Source organism: Hypanus sabinus, chromosome 6, assembly GCF_030144855.1.
Source record: "Hypanus sabinus isolate sHypSab1 chromosome 6, sHypSab1.hap1, whole genome shotgun sequence".
NCBI lineage: Eukaryota > Metazoa > Chordata > Chondrichthyes > Myliobatiformes > Dasyatidae > Hypanus > Hypanus sabinus.
The window spans coordinates 4,092,689-4,108,323 of record NC_082711.1 but is presented as its reverse complement, the minus strand read 5'-3'; the positions used below and the strand labels follow the sequence as shown (position 1 = coordinate 4,108,323).

Genomic DNA, 15,635 nt, shown 5'->3' with positions numbered 1-15,635 from the left:
TTTAGAACAGAGATGAGGAGGTATTTCTTTAGCCAGAGGGTGGTGAATCTGTGGAAATTTTTTGCCAAGTCAATATATCAGAGGTTGGTAGGCTTTTGATTAGTAATGGTGTCAAAGGTTATGGGAAGACAGCAAGAGAATGGCATTGAGAGGGATAATAGATCAGCCATGATGGAATGGTAGAGCAGACGATGGGCCGAATGGCCTAATTCTGCTCCTATGTCCTATGGTCTGTGGCACCCCTGGGTGGAAGACTGAAGTCGGTATGGTAGTACAATGCAGGAAGGCGTTTTCTTCAGTAGACTGGTTTGTCATTGGCATGTAGCTTCACTGAGGGCCAGTGAAAACCTCTTGTACAGACTGTTCATGCATAGCATCTCATTGCAACAGGTCACTGAGGCTGAACAAGGTAAACCATTAACAAAATGCAGAACAAAGTGCAAGTTACAGAGAATGTGCAGTTAGACAGGTAATAAGGTGCAGATCATAACAAAAGTAGACTGTGAGGTCAAGAGTTCCTCTTATCATACCAAGGCAACAGACACAAAACACTGGAGGAGCTCAGCAGGCCAGGCAGCGTCGATGGACAGAAGTACAGTCGATGTTTCCGGCCGAGACCCTTTAGCACGACTGGTGAAGAAAAGGCTTAGTAGATTCAGGTGGGGGAAAGGGAGAGAGAAACACCAGGTGACAGGTGGAGGGGGAGGGATGAAGTAAAGAGCCAGCAAGTTGATTACTGAAAGAGACAGAAGGCCATGGAAGAAAGAAATGGGGGGGGGGGGGAGGAGCACCAGAGGGAGGCGATGGGCAGACAAGGAGATGAGGTGAGAGAGAGAAAAGGGGATGGGAAATGGAGAAGGGAAGAGGGGTGTTGGGGACATTACCGGAGGCTTGAGAAATTGATGTTCATGCCAGTGGAATTAAAATGCATCACCACTGGGAGATCTCGCTTGCTCTGGCGGACGGACCATAGGTGCTTGTCAAAGCAGTCTCCCAATCCATGTCAGGTCTCCCTGATATACAGGAGGCCACGCTGGGATCACCGGACACGGTAAATGACCCAACAGGTTCACAGGTGAAGTGTCACCTCACCCGGAAGGACTGTTTAGGGCTCTGGATGGTAGTGACCGAGGAGGTGTAGGGGCAGGTATAGCACTTGATCTGCTTGCAAGGATAAGTGCTAGGACAGATCAGTGGGGAGGGACGAATGGACAAGGGAGTTGCGTAGGGAACGATCCCTGCGGAAAGGAAAAAGTTGGGGGTGGGGGTGAGGGGAAGATGTGCTCGGCTGTGGGATCCCGTTGGAGGTGGTGTCATAACAAGCGGGATCTCCCAGTAGCCACCTATTTTAATTCCACATCCCATTACCATTCCGATATGTCCATCCCTGATCACCTCCACTGTTGTGATAAGGCCACACTCGGGTTGGAGGAAAAACACCTGATATTTGGTTGTATTCCTCTTGTCTCCTTCCCCCTTTTTCTTCATCCAATCAACTTCCCAGCTCTTTACCTCATCCCTCACCCTCCTGGTCTCACCAATCGCCTGGCACTTCTCTCTCACTTCCCCCCTCACCCTTCAAATCTACTCCTCAGCTTATTTTCTCTAGTCCTTGAGTCCCTCCCTCAGCTCTCATCGGCAGAGGGATCTCCCTCAGCTCTCATCGGCAGAGGGATCTCCCTCAGTTCTCATCGACAGAGGGATCTCCTCCTCGAGCTCCCTCAATTCTCATCGGCAGAGGGATCTCCTCGAGCTCCTCCCTCAGTTCTCATTGGCAGAGGGATCTCCTCAAGCTCCTCCATCAGCTCTCATCGGCAGAGGGATCTCCTCCTCGAGCTCCCTCAATTCTCATCGGCAGAGGGATCTCCTCGAGCTCCTCCCTCAGTTCTCATTGGCAGAGGGATCTCAAGCTCCTCCATCAGCTCTCATCGGCAGAGGGATCTCCTCCTCGAGTTCCTCCCTCAGTTCTCATCGGCAGCGGGATCTCCTCCTCGAGCTCCTCCCTCAGTTCTCATCGGCAGAGGGATCTCCTCGAGCTCCTCCCTCAGTTCTCATCGGCAGAGGGATCTCCTCCTCAAGCTCCTCCCTCAGTTCTCATCGGCAGAGGGTATTGGAGATGGAGTCAGTGAATACTTTGGGCCGTGTTGACAGCTGGTATCCTTTTTGCCAGGGTGGAACCGTCCAACGTGAGAGACATGCCAATAACTCTGGTATTAAATGTCAATTTTCGGGAATATATTTTATTTGTGGTAGTATTACTTCCTGCATTGCCTATGCGTTATGTGTACAGTACTATGTGGTGCATCTCGGTCCGGTGGAACGATGTTTCACTCAGTCGTATACATCTGTACAATTGAACAAAGGTAAACTTGAATTCGACTTGCATGCATTGAACGTGAGAAGGGGAAGTACAAAGGGCATGGGGTGCTGTGCCGTTTAATTGCTGCCTGAATGTGTGGAGAATTGAGGGATAGAGATGTTGTGTAGGCAGAGGGTTTAGTACAGTTGAGTATTTGATTGCTAACTCAATATAATACTGCGGGCAGAAGGGACTGGTCCTGCGTCAAACTGTTCTATGTTCCACATTTGAGGTTCTGTGTTCAACATTCTATGTTCATTGTTCTGTTTCATGTTCGATGAGTTATGTTTGAGGCCCTATGTTTAATGCACTGTGTTTGATGTTCAATATTTGATGGTTTATGTTTAATGTTCTGTGTTTGATGTTCGGTATTTGATGGTTTATGTTTAATGTTCTATGTTTTATGTTCTGTGTTTGATGTTCTATGATTTATGTTCTGGGTTTGATTTCTTTATTTAAAGTTCTGTGTTGGATGTTCAATATTTGATGTTTTATGTTTAATGTTCTGTGTTTGATGTTCGGTATTTGATGGTTTATGTTTAATGTTTGGTATTTGATGTTTTATGTTTAATGTTCTGTGTTCGATGTTCTATGTTTTATGTTCCGGGTTCTATGTTCGGTATTTGATGGTTTATGTTTAATGTTCTGTGTTCAATTATTTATGTTTTATGTTCTGTGTTTGCTGTTCTATGATTTATGTTTTGGGTTTGATTTCTTTATTTAAAGTTCTGTGTTGGATGTTCAGTATTTGATGGTTTATGTTTAATGTTCTCTATTCAATGTTCTATGTTTTATGTTCCGTGTTTGCTGTTCGGTATTTGATGTCTGTGGTGAAGGTGCTGTATCCAAGCCTGGAGCAGCAATAGTTACAGAACAGCAGAGCTGCTGAGTGGCCAAATGGCCAACCACACATCCCCCAAGCCACACTGACCCTCTGGTCATTGATCGCGGGAGTGATGGACTGTGTTAACTCACTAGCGACTGGCCTGCAAACACTCTGCCTGTCAGGTGGTCGCAGGGGTAGCAGGGGCTTGCTGGGCTGATTGGTCTCTAACACACTGTTGCTCAGCAGGGTCTGAAGATGCCCTTTGCTGAGGTGCTAGAACTCCACACTGGAGACGTGCAGGCCATGGGGCAGAAGCCCATCACCTTCCTCCGACAGGTAAGCCTCATGCCCTTCACTATGGGGAGACAGCAGAGATCTGAGCTGACTGGGCAGGGTCGGGGAGGGGGGTGGTGTATGGAGAGAGGAGCAATCAAGGTTTCAGGTCAAAGACCCCTCACCAGAAGTGAGGGAGGGGAAGGATTTATCATCCATCTCAGCCCCATTCTCCTGCCTTCTCCCCACCACCCTATCTACCTCCAGTTTAAATATACCCAATGACCGGGCCTCCACAGCCACCTGTGGCAATGAATTCCACAGACTCACCACCATCTGGCTAAAGAAAGTCCTCCTCATCTCTGTTCTAAAGGGACCACCCCTCTAATCTGAGTCATGCCCTCTGGTCCTAGACTCCTCCATTGTTGGAAAGGTCCTCCCAACATTGACCCTGCCTCGGCCTTTCAACATTTGATAGGTTTCAACGAGATCTCCACTTATTTTTCTATACACCAGCAAGTCCAGCCCCAGAGCCATCAAAAGCTCCTCACAGGTTAACCCTTTCATTCCTGGGATCAGTCTTGTGAATGTCGTCAGGGAAGAGGCGTGGAGGGAGTAGGGGTAGTGTTGGTGATAGGGGAGCCCTGGGATCAGTCTTGTGAATGTCGTCAGGGAAGAGGCGTGGAGGGAGTAGGGGTAGTGTTGGTGATAGGGGACCCCTGGGATCAGTCTTGTGAATGTCGTCAGGGAAGAGGCGTGGAGGGAGCAGGGGTAGTGTTGGTGATAGGGGACCCCTGGGATCAGTCTTGTGAATGTCGTCAGGGAAGAGGCGTGGAGGGAGTAGGGGTAGTGTTGGTGATAGGGGAGCCCTGGGATCAGTCTTGTGAATGTCGTCAGGGAAGAGGCGTGGAGGGAGTAGGGGTAGTGTTGGTGATAGGGGAGCCCACCAGCTCTGCTCTCCCTCTTGCCACTGAGAGGGATTGGAAATATTGCTGTTCACAACACTGGTGCCCTTGCCTCTCTCTTCTCCCCCTCTCCCATCAGACAGGTTACAGAAGCAAGTACCACCAGCACCAAGGACAGCATCTACTCTGCTGTTATCAGATTGGTTCCCTGGTAGAGGAAGACGGAATCTTGAGCACACTAGCTACCTTATCGGAATTGGTTTATTATTATCACGTGTACTGAGGGGCAGTGAAAATCTTGTCTTGCAAACTGCTCATAAGATCAGATCATTACACAGTGCATTGAGGTAGAACAAGGTAAAATAACAGAATGCAGAATTCTGTATTGAGTGCAGGAGATGGGATGTTGTGTTGGAGTTGTATAAGGCATTGGTGAGGCCTAATTTGGAGCATTGTGTAGTTTTGGTCACCTACCTACAGGAAAGCCCATAAGGCATAGGAGCAGAATTAGGCCATTCAGCCCATCAAGTCTTCTCCACCATTCCATCAAGGCTGATCCCAGATCCCACTCAACTCCATATACCTGCCTTCTCAACATATGCTTTGATGCCCTGGCTGATCAGGAAACTATCAACTTCCACCTTAAATATACCCATGGTCTGGGTCTCCACTGCAGTCTGTGGCAGACATTCCACAGATTCACTACTCTCTGGCTAAAAAAATTCCTCATTACTTCTGTTCTCAAAGGTCACCGCTCAACTTTGAGGCTGTTCTGGATACCCCATCACAGGAAACATCCTCTCCACATCCACCCCATCAAGTCCTTTCAACATTCGGTAGGTTTCAATGAGATCCCCCGCATTCTTCTAAATTCCAGTGAGTACAGGCCCAAAGCTGCCAAACCCTCTTCGTATGTTAACCCCTTCATTTCCAGAATCATCCTTGAGAACCTCCTCTGGATTCTCTCCAATGACAACACATCCTTTCTGAGATATTGGGCTCAAAACTGTTGACGATACTCCAAGTGCAGCCTAACTAGTGTCTTTAAAAGGCTCAGCATTATCTCCTTGTTTTTATATTCTATTCCCCTTGAAATAAATGCCAGCATTACACCTCCCTTCTTTACCACAGACTCAAGCTGTGAATTAACCCCCTGGGAGTCCAGCATGAGGACTCTTCATAAATAATGAAGGTCCTGGTTAAGATTTTTACTGCTATGTTTCATTCTTGCAGTTGTGTAAGAGTCGTCTGTTCTGCTTTCAGCTTGTTTGAGTTTGAGGTGAGGTAAAGGACTTGTTGTTCTACTTACGAATGTGGTGTCACCCAACCAGTATGGTAGAATTGGGAGAAGGTTCTAGAGAACGTGTTTGTTGGAGGGAGCTGGGAGAAGACGGGAGGGAAGGTGGTGGAGGATGCTGTCTCTGTTGCACGAGGTGGAGGAAGAACCAATCCTCTCATGGATCTTAAGCAACCTTCGAAAAGTGGACCGAGGGTACTGCGTGTAAGTTACAGACAAGCCCAAAGTCTGAGTTCCACCGTGCACATGTGACTGTTTCAGTATAATGGGTCCTTCTTGTGTTTTTCGTTCTATCCTTTAATAACCGTTTGCTTACGTTAACATTCTTAAACAGACATCTGCTTGTATGCAGTGCACGATCTGTTTTGTCTTGGTGACAGGTGATTGCAGAGGACAGTAAATCACTTAGCATTCACACAAACCGGGGTTTGGGTGTACAACACATGCCAACCTCACTGATTTGGCGGGACCAAAGTCATTAACCTCCTAGACTTATGAAACCGGAGGAAGGTGGGTTTCTCACCGCGAGTCCAGTCGCTGTTAGTGAGGGGCATTTCCAGAGATGTCCAGTAAAAGGGGGTTTCATAAATAATGTTGACAAAGTACAGAGTTGTTGCTGGGCCTGGAGAGCCCGAGTCATAAGGAAACGTTGAATAGGTTCGGACTTTATTCCTTACAACAGAGAAGACTGCGAGGAGATTTGATAGAGGGATACAGAACTCTGAGGGGCATAGAGAGGGTAAATTCAAACGGGCTTTTCCCACTAGGGTTAGGTGGGACTACTACCAGAAGTCATGAGTTAAGGGCGAAAGGTGAAAAGTTTAAGGGGGAAATGAGGGGAACCTTCTTTCCTCAGAGGGTGGGGAGAGTGTGGAACGAGCTGCCCTCAGAGGGTGCGGAGAGTGTGGAACGAGCTTCGCACAGAGGGTGGGGAGAGTGTGGAACGAGCTTCGCACAGAGGGTGGGGAGAGTGTAGAACGAGCTTCACTCAGAGGGTGGGGAGACTGTGGAACGAGCTTCACTCAGAGGGTGGGGAGAGTGTGGAATGAGCTGCCCTCAGAGGGTGGGGAGAGTGTGGAACGAGCTTCACTCAGAGGGTGGGGAGAGCGTGGAACGAGCTTCACTCAGAGGGTGGTGAGAGTGTGGAACGAGCTGCCCTCAGAGGGTGGGGAGAGTGTGGAACGAGCTGCCCTCAGAGGGTGGGGAGAGTGTGGAACAAGCTGCCCTGAGAGGGTGGGGAGAGTGTGGAACGAGCTGCCCTCAGAGGGTGAGAGTGTAGAACGAGCTTCACTCAGAGGGTGGGGAGAGTGTGGAACGAGCTTCACTCAGAGGGTGGGGAGAGTGTGGAATGAGCTTCACTCAGAGGGTGAGAGTGTGGAACGAGCTTCACTCAGAGGGTGGGGAGAGTGTGGAACGAGCTTCACTCAGAGGGTGGGGAGAGTGTGGAACGAGCTTCACTCAGAGGGTGGGGAGAGTGTGGAACAAGCTGCCCTCAGAGGGTGAGAGTGTGGAACGAGCTGCCCTCAGAGGGTGGTGAGAGTGTGGAACGAGCTTCACTCAGAGGGCGGGGAGAGTGTGGAACGAGCTGCCCTCAGAGGGTGAGAGTGTGGAACGAGCTTCACTCAGAGGGTGGGGAGAGTGTGGAACGAGCTTCACTCAGAGGGTGAGAGTGTGGAACGAGCTGCGCTCAGAGGGTGGGGAGAGTGTGGAACGAGCTGCCCTCAGAGGGTGAGAGTGTGGAACGAGCTGCCCTCAGAGGGTGAGAGTGTGGAACGAGCTTCCCTCAGAGGGTGGGGAGAGTGTGGAACGAGCTGCCCTCAGAGGGTGAGAGTGTGGAACGAGCTGCCCTCAGAGGTTGGGGAGAGTGTGGAACGAGCTTCACTCAGAGGTTGGGGAGAGTGTGGAACGATCTTCACTCAGAGGGTGGGGAGAGTGTGGAACGAGCTGCCCTCAGAGGGTTTGGAGAGTGTGGAACGAGCTGCCCACAGAGGGTGAGAGTGTGGAACGAGCTGCGCTCAGAGGGTGGGGAGAGTGTGGAACGAGCTTCACTCAGAGGGTGGGGAGAGTGTGGAACGAGCTGCCCTCAGAGGGTGGGGAGAGTGTGGAACGAGCTGCCCTCAGAGGGTGAGAGTGTGGAACGAGCTGCCCTCAGAGGTTGGGGAGAGTGTGGAACGAGCTTCACTCAGAGGTTGGGGAGAGTGTGGAACGAGCTTCACTCAGAGGGCGGGGAGAGTGTGGAACGAGCTGCCCTCAGAGGGTGGGGAGAGTGTGGAACGAGCTTCACTCAGAGGGTGAGAGTGTGGAACGAGCTGCCCTCAGAGGGTGGGGAGAGTGTGGAACGAGCTGCCCTCAGAGGTTGGGGAGAGTGTGGGGTGAGAGTGTGGAACGAGCTGCCCTCAGAGGGTGGGGAGAGTGTGGAACGAGCTTCACTCAGAGGGCGAGAGTGTGGAACGAGCTGCCCTCAGAGGGTGGGGAGAGTGTGGAACGAGCTTCACTCAGAGAGTGAGAGTGTGGAACGAGCTGCCCTCAGGGGGTGGGGAGAGTGTGGAACGAGCTGCCCTCAGAGGGTGGGGAGAGTGTGGAACGAGCTGCCCTCAGAGGGTGAGAGTGTGGAACGAGCTGCCCTCAGAGGGTGGGGAGAGTGTGGAACGAGCTTCACTCAGAGGGTGGGGAGAGTGTGGAACGAGCTGCCCTCAGAGGGTGGGGAGAGTGTGGAACGAGCTGCCCTCAGAGGGTGAGAGTGTGGAACGAGCTGCCCTCAGAGGGTGGGGAGAGTGTGGAACGAGCTTCACTCAGAGGGTGGGGAGAGTGTGGAACGAGCTGCCCTCAGAGGGTGAGAGTGTGGAACGAGCTTCACTCAGAGGGTGGGGAGAGTGTGGAACGAGCTGCCCTCAGAGGGTGAGAGTGTGGAACGAGCTTCACTCAGACGGTGAGAGTGTGGAACGAGCTGCCCTCTGAGGGTGGGGAGAGTGTGGAACGAGCTTCACTCAGAGGGTGGGGAGAGTGTGGAACGAGCTGCCCTCAGAGGGTGGGGAGAGTGTGGAACGAGCTTCACTCAGAGGGTGAGTGTGTGGAACGAGCTTCACTCAGAGGGTGGGGAGAGTGTGGAACGAGCTTCACTCAGAGGGTGAGACTGTGGAACGAGCTGCCCTCAGAGGGTGGGGAGAGTGTGGAACGAGCTTCACTCAGAAGGTGAGACTGTGGAACGAGCTTCACTCAGAGGGTGGGGAGAGTGTGGAACGAGCTTCACTCAGAGTGTGGGGAGAGTGTGGAACGAGCTTCACTCAGAGGGTGGGGAGATTGTGGAACGAGCTTCACTCAGAGGGTGGGGAGAGTGTGGAACGAGCTGCCCTCAGGGGGTGGTGAGAGTGTGGAACGAGCTGCCCTCAGAGGGTGAGAGTGTGGAACGAGCTGCCCTCAGAGGGTGAGAGTGTGGAACGAGCTGCCCTCAGAGGGTGGGGAGAGTGTGGAACGAGCTGCCCTCAGAGGGTGAGAGTGTGGAACGAGCTGCCCTCCGAGGGTGAGAGTGTGGAACGAGCTGCCCTCAGAGGGTGGGGAGAGTGTGGAACGAGCTGCCCTCAGAGGGTGGGGAGAGTGTGGAACGAGCTGCCCTCAGAGGGTGGGGAGAGTGTGGAACGAGCTGCCCTCAGATGGTGGGGAGAGTGTGGAACGAGCTTCACTCAGAGGGTGAGAGTGTGGAACGAGCTGCCGTCAGAGGGTGGGGAGAGTGTGGAACGAGCTTCACTCAGAGGGTGGGGAGTGTGCGGAACGAGCTTCACTCAGAGGGTGGGGAGTGTGTGGAACGAGCTTCACTCAGAGGGTGGGGAGTGTGTGGAACGAGCTTCACTCAGAGGGTGGGGAGAGTGTGGAACGAGCTTCACTCAGAGGGTGAGAGTGTAGAACGAGCTTCACTCAGAGGGTGGGGAGAGTGTGGAACGAACTTCACTCAGAGGGTGAGAGTGTAGAACGAGCTTCACTCAGAGGGTGGGGAGAGCGTGGAACGAGCTTCACTCAGAGGGTGGGGAGAGTGTGGAACGAGCTTCACTCAGAGGGTGGGGAGAGTGTGGAATGAGCTTCACTCAGAGGGTGAGAGTGTGGAACGAGCTGCCCTCAGAGGGTGGGGAGAGTGTGGAACGAGCTGCCCTCAGAGGGTGAGAGTGTGGAACGAGCTGCCCTCAGAGGGTGAGAGTGTGGAACGAGCTGCCCTCAGAGGGTGGGGAGAGTGTGGAACGAGCTGCCCTCAGAGGGTGAGAGTGTAGAACGAGCTGCCCTCAGAGGGTGGGGAGAGTGTGGAACGAGCTTCACTCAGAGGGTGGGGTGAGTGTGGAACGAGCTGCCCTCAGAGGGTGGGGAGAGTGTGGAACGAGCTTCACTCAGAGAGTGAGAGTGTGGAATGAGCTGCCCTCAGAGGGTGGGGAGAGTGTGGAACGAGCTGCCCTCAGAGGGTGGGGAGAGTGTGGAACGAGCTGCCCTCAGAGGGTGAGTGTGTGGAACGAGCTTCACTCAGAGGGTGGGGAGAGTGTGGAACGAGCTTCACTCAAAGGGTGAGAGTGTGGAACGAGTTGCCGTCAGAGGGTGGGGAGAGTGTGGAACGAGCTTCACTCAGAGGGTGGGGAGAGTGTGGAACGAGCTGCCGTCAGAGGGTGGGGAGAGTGTGGAACGAGCTGCCCTCAGAGGGTGGGGAGAGTGTGGAATGAGCTTCACTCTGAGGGTGGGGAGAGTGTGGAACGAGCTGCCCTCAGAGGGTGGGGAGAGTGTGGAATGAGCTTCACTCAGAGGGTGAGTGTGTGGAACGAGCTTTACTCAGAGGGTGGGGAGAGTGTGGAACGAGCTGCCCACAGAGGGTGAGAGTGTGGAACGAGCTGCCCTCAGAGGGTGGGGAGTGTGTGGAACGAGCTTCACTCAGAGGGTGGGGAGAGTGTGGAACGAGCTGCCCTCAGAGGGTGAGAGTGTGGAACGAGCTTCACTCAGAGGGTGGGGAGAGTGTGGAACGAGCTGCCCTCAGAGGTTGGGGTGAGTGTGGAACGAGCTTCACTCAGAGGGTGAGAGTGCGGAACGAGCTGCTCTCAGAGGGTGGGGAGAGTGTGGAACGAGCTTCACTCAGAGGGTGAGAGTGCGCAACGAGCTTCACTCAGAGGGTGGGGAGAGTGTGGAACGAGCTGCCCTCAGAGGGTGAGTGTGTGGAACGAGCTTCACTCAGAGGGTGGGGAGAGTGTGGAACGAGCTTTACTCAAAGGGTGAGAGTGTGGAACGAGTTGCCGTCAGAGGGTGGGGAGAGTGTGGAACGAGCTTCACTCAGAGGGTGGGGAGAGTGTGGAACGAGCTGCCGTCAGAGGGTGGGGAGAGTGTGGAACGAGCTGCCCTCAGAGGGTGGGGAGAGTGTGGAATGAGCTTCACTCTGAGGGTGGGGAGAGTGTGGAACGAGCTGCCCTCAGAGGGTGGGGAGAGTGTGGAATGAGCTTCACTCAGAGGGTGAGTGTGTGGAACGAGCTTTACTCAGAGGGTGGGGAGAGTGTGGAACGAGCTGCCCTCAGAGGGTGAGAGTGTGGAACGAGCTGCCCTCAGAGGGTGGGGAGTGTGTGGAACGAGCTTCACTCAGAGGGTGGGGAGAGTGTGGAACGAGCTGCCCTCAGAGGGTGAGAGTGTGGAACGAGCTTCACTCAGAGGGTGGGGAGAGTGTGGAACGAGCTGCCCTCAGAGGTTGGGGTGAGTGTGGAACGAGCTTCACTCAGAGGGTGAGAGTGCGGAACGAGCTGCTCTCAGAGGGTGGGGAGAGTGTGGAACGAGCTTCACTCAGAGGGTGAGAGTGCGCAACGAGCTTCACTCAGAGGGTGGGGAGAGTGTGGAACGAGCTGCCCTCAGAGGGTGGGGAGAATGTGGAACGAGCTGCCCTCAGAGGGTGGGGAGAGTGTTGAACGAGCTTCACTCAGATGGTGGGGAGAGTGTGGAACGAGCTGCCCTCAGAGGGTGAGAGTGTGGAACGAGCTGCACTCAGAGGGTGAGAGGGTGGAACGAGCTTCCCTCAGAGGGTGGGGAGAGTGTGGAACGAGCTGCCCTCAGAGGGTGGGGAGAGTGTTGAACGAGCTTCACTCAGATGGTGGGGAGAGTGTGGAACGAGCTGCCCTCAGAGGGTGAGAGTGTGGAACGAGCTGCACTCAGAGGGTGAGAGGGTGGAACGAGCTGCCCTCTGAGGGTGGGGAGAGTGTGGAACGAGCTTCACTCAGAGGGTGAAAGTGTGGAACGAGCTGCCCTCAGAGGGTGGGGAGTGTGTGGAACGAGCTTCACTCAGAGGGTGGGGAGAGTGTGGAACGAGCTTCACTCAGAGGGTGGGGAGAGTGCGGAACGAGCTGCCCTCAGAGGGTGGGGAGAGTGTGGAACGAGCTTCACTCAGAGGGTGGGGAGAGTGTGTAACGAGCTTCACTCAGAGGGTGGGGAGAGTGCGGAACGAGCTGCTCTCAGAGGGTGGGGAGAGTGTGGAACGAGCTTCACTCAGAGGGTGGGGAGGATGTGGAACGAGCTTCAGTCAGAGGGTGGGGAGAGTGTGGAACGAGCTGCCCTCAGAGGGTGGGGAGAGTGTGGAACGAGCTTCACTCAGAGGGTGGGGAGGATGTGGAACGAGCTTCAGTCAGAGGGTGGGGAGAGTGTGGAACGAGCTGCCCTCAGAGGGTGATGAGAGTGTGGAACGAGCTTCACTCAGAGGGTGGGGAGGATGTGGAACGAGCTTCAGTCAGAGGGTGGGGAGAGTGTGGAACGAGCTGCCCTCAGAGGGTGGGGAGAGTGTGGAACGAGCCTCACTCAGAGGGTGGGGAGGATGTGGAACGAGCTTCAGTCAGAGGGTGGGGCGTGTGTGGAACGAGCTTCACTCAGAGGGTGGGGAGAGTGTGGAACGAGCTGCCCTCTGAGGGTGGGGAGAGTGTGGAACGAGCTTCACTCAGAGGGTGGGGAGGATGTGGAACGAGCTTCAGTCAGAGGGTGGGGAGAGTGTGGAACGAGCTTCATTCAGAGGGTGGGGAGTGTGTGGAACGAGCTTCACTCAGAGGATGGGGAGAATGTGGAATGAGCTTCACTCAGAGGGTGAGAGTGTGGAACGAGCTTCACTCAGAGGGTGGGAGTGTGGAATGAGCTTCACTCAGAGGGTGAGAGTGTGGAACGAGCTTCACTCAGAGGGTGGGGAGAGTGTGGAACGAGCTTCACTCAGAGGGTGGGGAGAGTGTGGAACGAGCTACCTTCAGAGGGTGGGGAGACTGTGGAACAAGCTTCACTCAGAGGGGGGAGTGTGGAATGAGCTTCACTCAGAGGGTGAGAGTGTGGAACGAGCTTCACTCAGAGGGTGGGGAGAGTGTGGAACGAGCTGCCCTCAGAGGGCGGGGAGAGTGTGGAACGAGCTTCACTCAGAGGGTGGGGAGAGTGTGGTACGAGCTGCCCTCAGAGGGTGGGGAGAGTGTGGAACGAGCTGCCCTCAGAGGGTGGGGAGAGTGTGGAACGAGCTGCCGTCAGAGGGTGGGGAGAGTGTGGAACGAGCTTCACTCAGAGGGTGGGGAGAGTGTGGAACAAGCTTCACTCAGAGGGGGGTGAGAGTGTGGAACGAGCTTCACTCAGAGGGTGAGAGTGTGGAACGCGCATCACTCAGAGGGTGAGATTGTGGAACGAGCTTCACTCAGAGGGTGGGGAGAGTGTGGAACGAGCTTCACTCAGAGGTTGGGGAGTGTGTGGAACGAGCTTCACTCAGAGGATGGGGAGAATGTGGAATGAGCTTCACTCAGAGGGTGAGAGTGTGGAACGAGCTTCACAGAGGGTGGGAGTGTGGAATGAGCTTCACTCAGAGGGTGAGAGTGTGGAACGAGCTTCACTCAGAGGGTGGGGAGAGTGTGGAACGAGCTTCACTCAGAGGGTGGGGAGAGTGTGGAACGAGCTGCCTTCAGAGGGTGGGGAGACTGTGGAACAAGCTTCACTCAGAGGGGGGAGTGTGGAATGAGCTTCACTCAGAGGGTGAGAGTGTGGAACGAGCTTCACTCAGAGGGTGGGGAGAGTGTGGAACGAGCTGCCCTCAGAGGGTGGGGAGAGTGTGGAACGAGCTTCACTCAGAGGGTGGGGAGAGTGTGGTACGAGCTGCCCTCAGAGGGTGGGGAGAGTGTGGAACGAGCTGCCCTCAGAGGGTGGGGAGAGTGTGGAACGAGCTGCCGTCAGAGGGTGGGGAGAGTGTGGAACGAGCTTCACTCAGAGGGTGGGGAGGATGTGGAACGAGCTTCACTCAGAGGGTGGGGAGAGTGTGGAACAAGCTTCACTCAGAGGGGGGTGAGAGTGTGGAACGAGCTTCACTCAGAGGGTGAGAGTGTGGAACGAGCATCACTCAGAGGGTGAGATTGTGGAACGAGCTTCACTCAGAGGGTGGGGAGAGTGTGGAACGAGCTTCACTCAGAGGTTGGGGAGAGTGTGGAACGAGCTGCCTGTACAAGCAGTGCATGCGAGCTCGATTTCAATGTTTAAGAGGATTTGGGAAGGTACATGGATCATTGGGGTATGGAGCCAATGCAGGTCGATGGGAGTAGGCAGTTTAAATGCTTTCACCATGGACTAGATGGAACAAAGGGCCTGTTTCTTTGCTGTTCTTCTCTAAAGAGTAGCAGCTACAGAGAAGTGCAGTGCAGGTATACGAAAAAGTGCCAGATCATAATGAGGTAGATTGTCATCGAGTCACATTTTACACAACGGCAGAGAAACAGGCTCTCCCCCCAGTCTCGTCCATGCTGTCCTGTTTTCCTGCTTAGTCCCACTGCCCTTCTCCTGGACCAGGACCCCCAAACCTCTCCCACCCATCTACCAATCCAAACTTCTCTCAAATACTGAAATTAAAATCGCTTCCACCACTTCTACTGGCAGCCTGTCCCACAATCTCACCACCCTCCTCATGTTACCTTAAACTTTTCACCTTTCACCCTCGGGTTGTAGTCCCACCCAACCTCAGTGGAAAAAGCCTGCTTGCATTTACCCTATCGATACCCCTCATAATTTTGCACATCTCTATCAAATCTCCCCTCATTCTTCTTTGGTCTTAAAGTCCTAACCTATTCAGCCTTTCCCTAAAACTCAGTTCCTCACGTCCAGACAGCATCCCTTTCACAAGAGGTCGAGATTCCACCTCTCGAGTAGATATTCAGTAGTCTGATAACAGAGGGGTAGAAGCTGTCCTTGAGCCTGAGGGGGATGTGTTTCCGGGCTTTGCTATGTTCTGCCCAAAGCGCAGGGGGAGAAGGGGGGAGGTCCAGCATGCACTCTCTGTATTTCATTCTGCATTCTGCTATTATCTTCCTTCCAACTAGCTCAATGTACTGATGTACAGTAATGAAATGGTCTGACAGAGCTGTCCTTCAGTACACCTAACGATAATAAATCGATTCAGTCTCTGAAGTTGTGGTGGTGTGGAAAGGTTCCTGTGGTTCGGAGGGGAGCACACTTATGAAAAGAGTAAACCGATTTCCATGTTACTGGGCAGTTTCAGCTGGCGGTAAGGAACGCGTACAGCAGTTTGTCACTGCATGCCTGCTCTTCCAGGGTATCTTCACCCATGGGGAATAGAAATGCTCCAATGCTCCTTTGACAGCACCTTCCAAACCCACATCCTCAGCCAGCTATAGAGAGTTCGAGTACAGGCACAGAGACAAGCTTAACTCCAACATGGAGTTGAAATTTAACTCCAACTCCTCATTCCCAGCTGCAAAAGGAGGAGGGTTGGGTATGGGGCTAGCAGCCCCATCCTGTAAAAACCCAGAAGCTCCAAAGAGAAAAGATGTATCAAGTCATGTGGTGAAAGTGGAAATGAACCTTTGCCGGAGGAGAGGGGACTGAGCCGAGCTGCTCTTGCTGGCCACTGGGCTGAAGAAGAGGAATTTACTGTAATCATTCAAGATTGTTTAAAGTCATTTCCAATATGCAAGTGTAAAGAGAACAAAATAATTGTTACTCTGGATTTGATGC

The 15,635-nt window shown here is 53.5% G+C and overlaps 1 protein-coding gene across 5 annotated transcripts in view; it reads left to right on the top strand.

Annotated features, from left to right (window-relative positions):
• The window catches only part of LOC132395250 (alanine aminotransferase 2-like), a 115,887-nt gene that overhangs the window by 19,841 nt on the left and 80,411 nt on the right, over positions 1–15,635 (top strand). For 2 of the 5 annotated variants that reach the window (XM_059971571.1, XM_059971572.1), the window contains exon 2: positions 3,432–3,521. The exons of 1 other annotated variant lie outside the window; for it this stretch is intronic. In XM_059971571.1, coding sequence (XP_059827554.1) covers positions 3,432–3,521 — 90 coding nt within the window. Of the gene's footprint in view, positions 1–3,428; positions 3,522–15,635 lie in introns of all 5 variants that reach the window. 2 more of the 5 variants (XM_059971574.1, XM_059971570.1) reach the window with 1 other exon arrangement.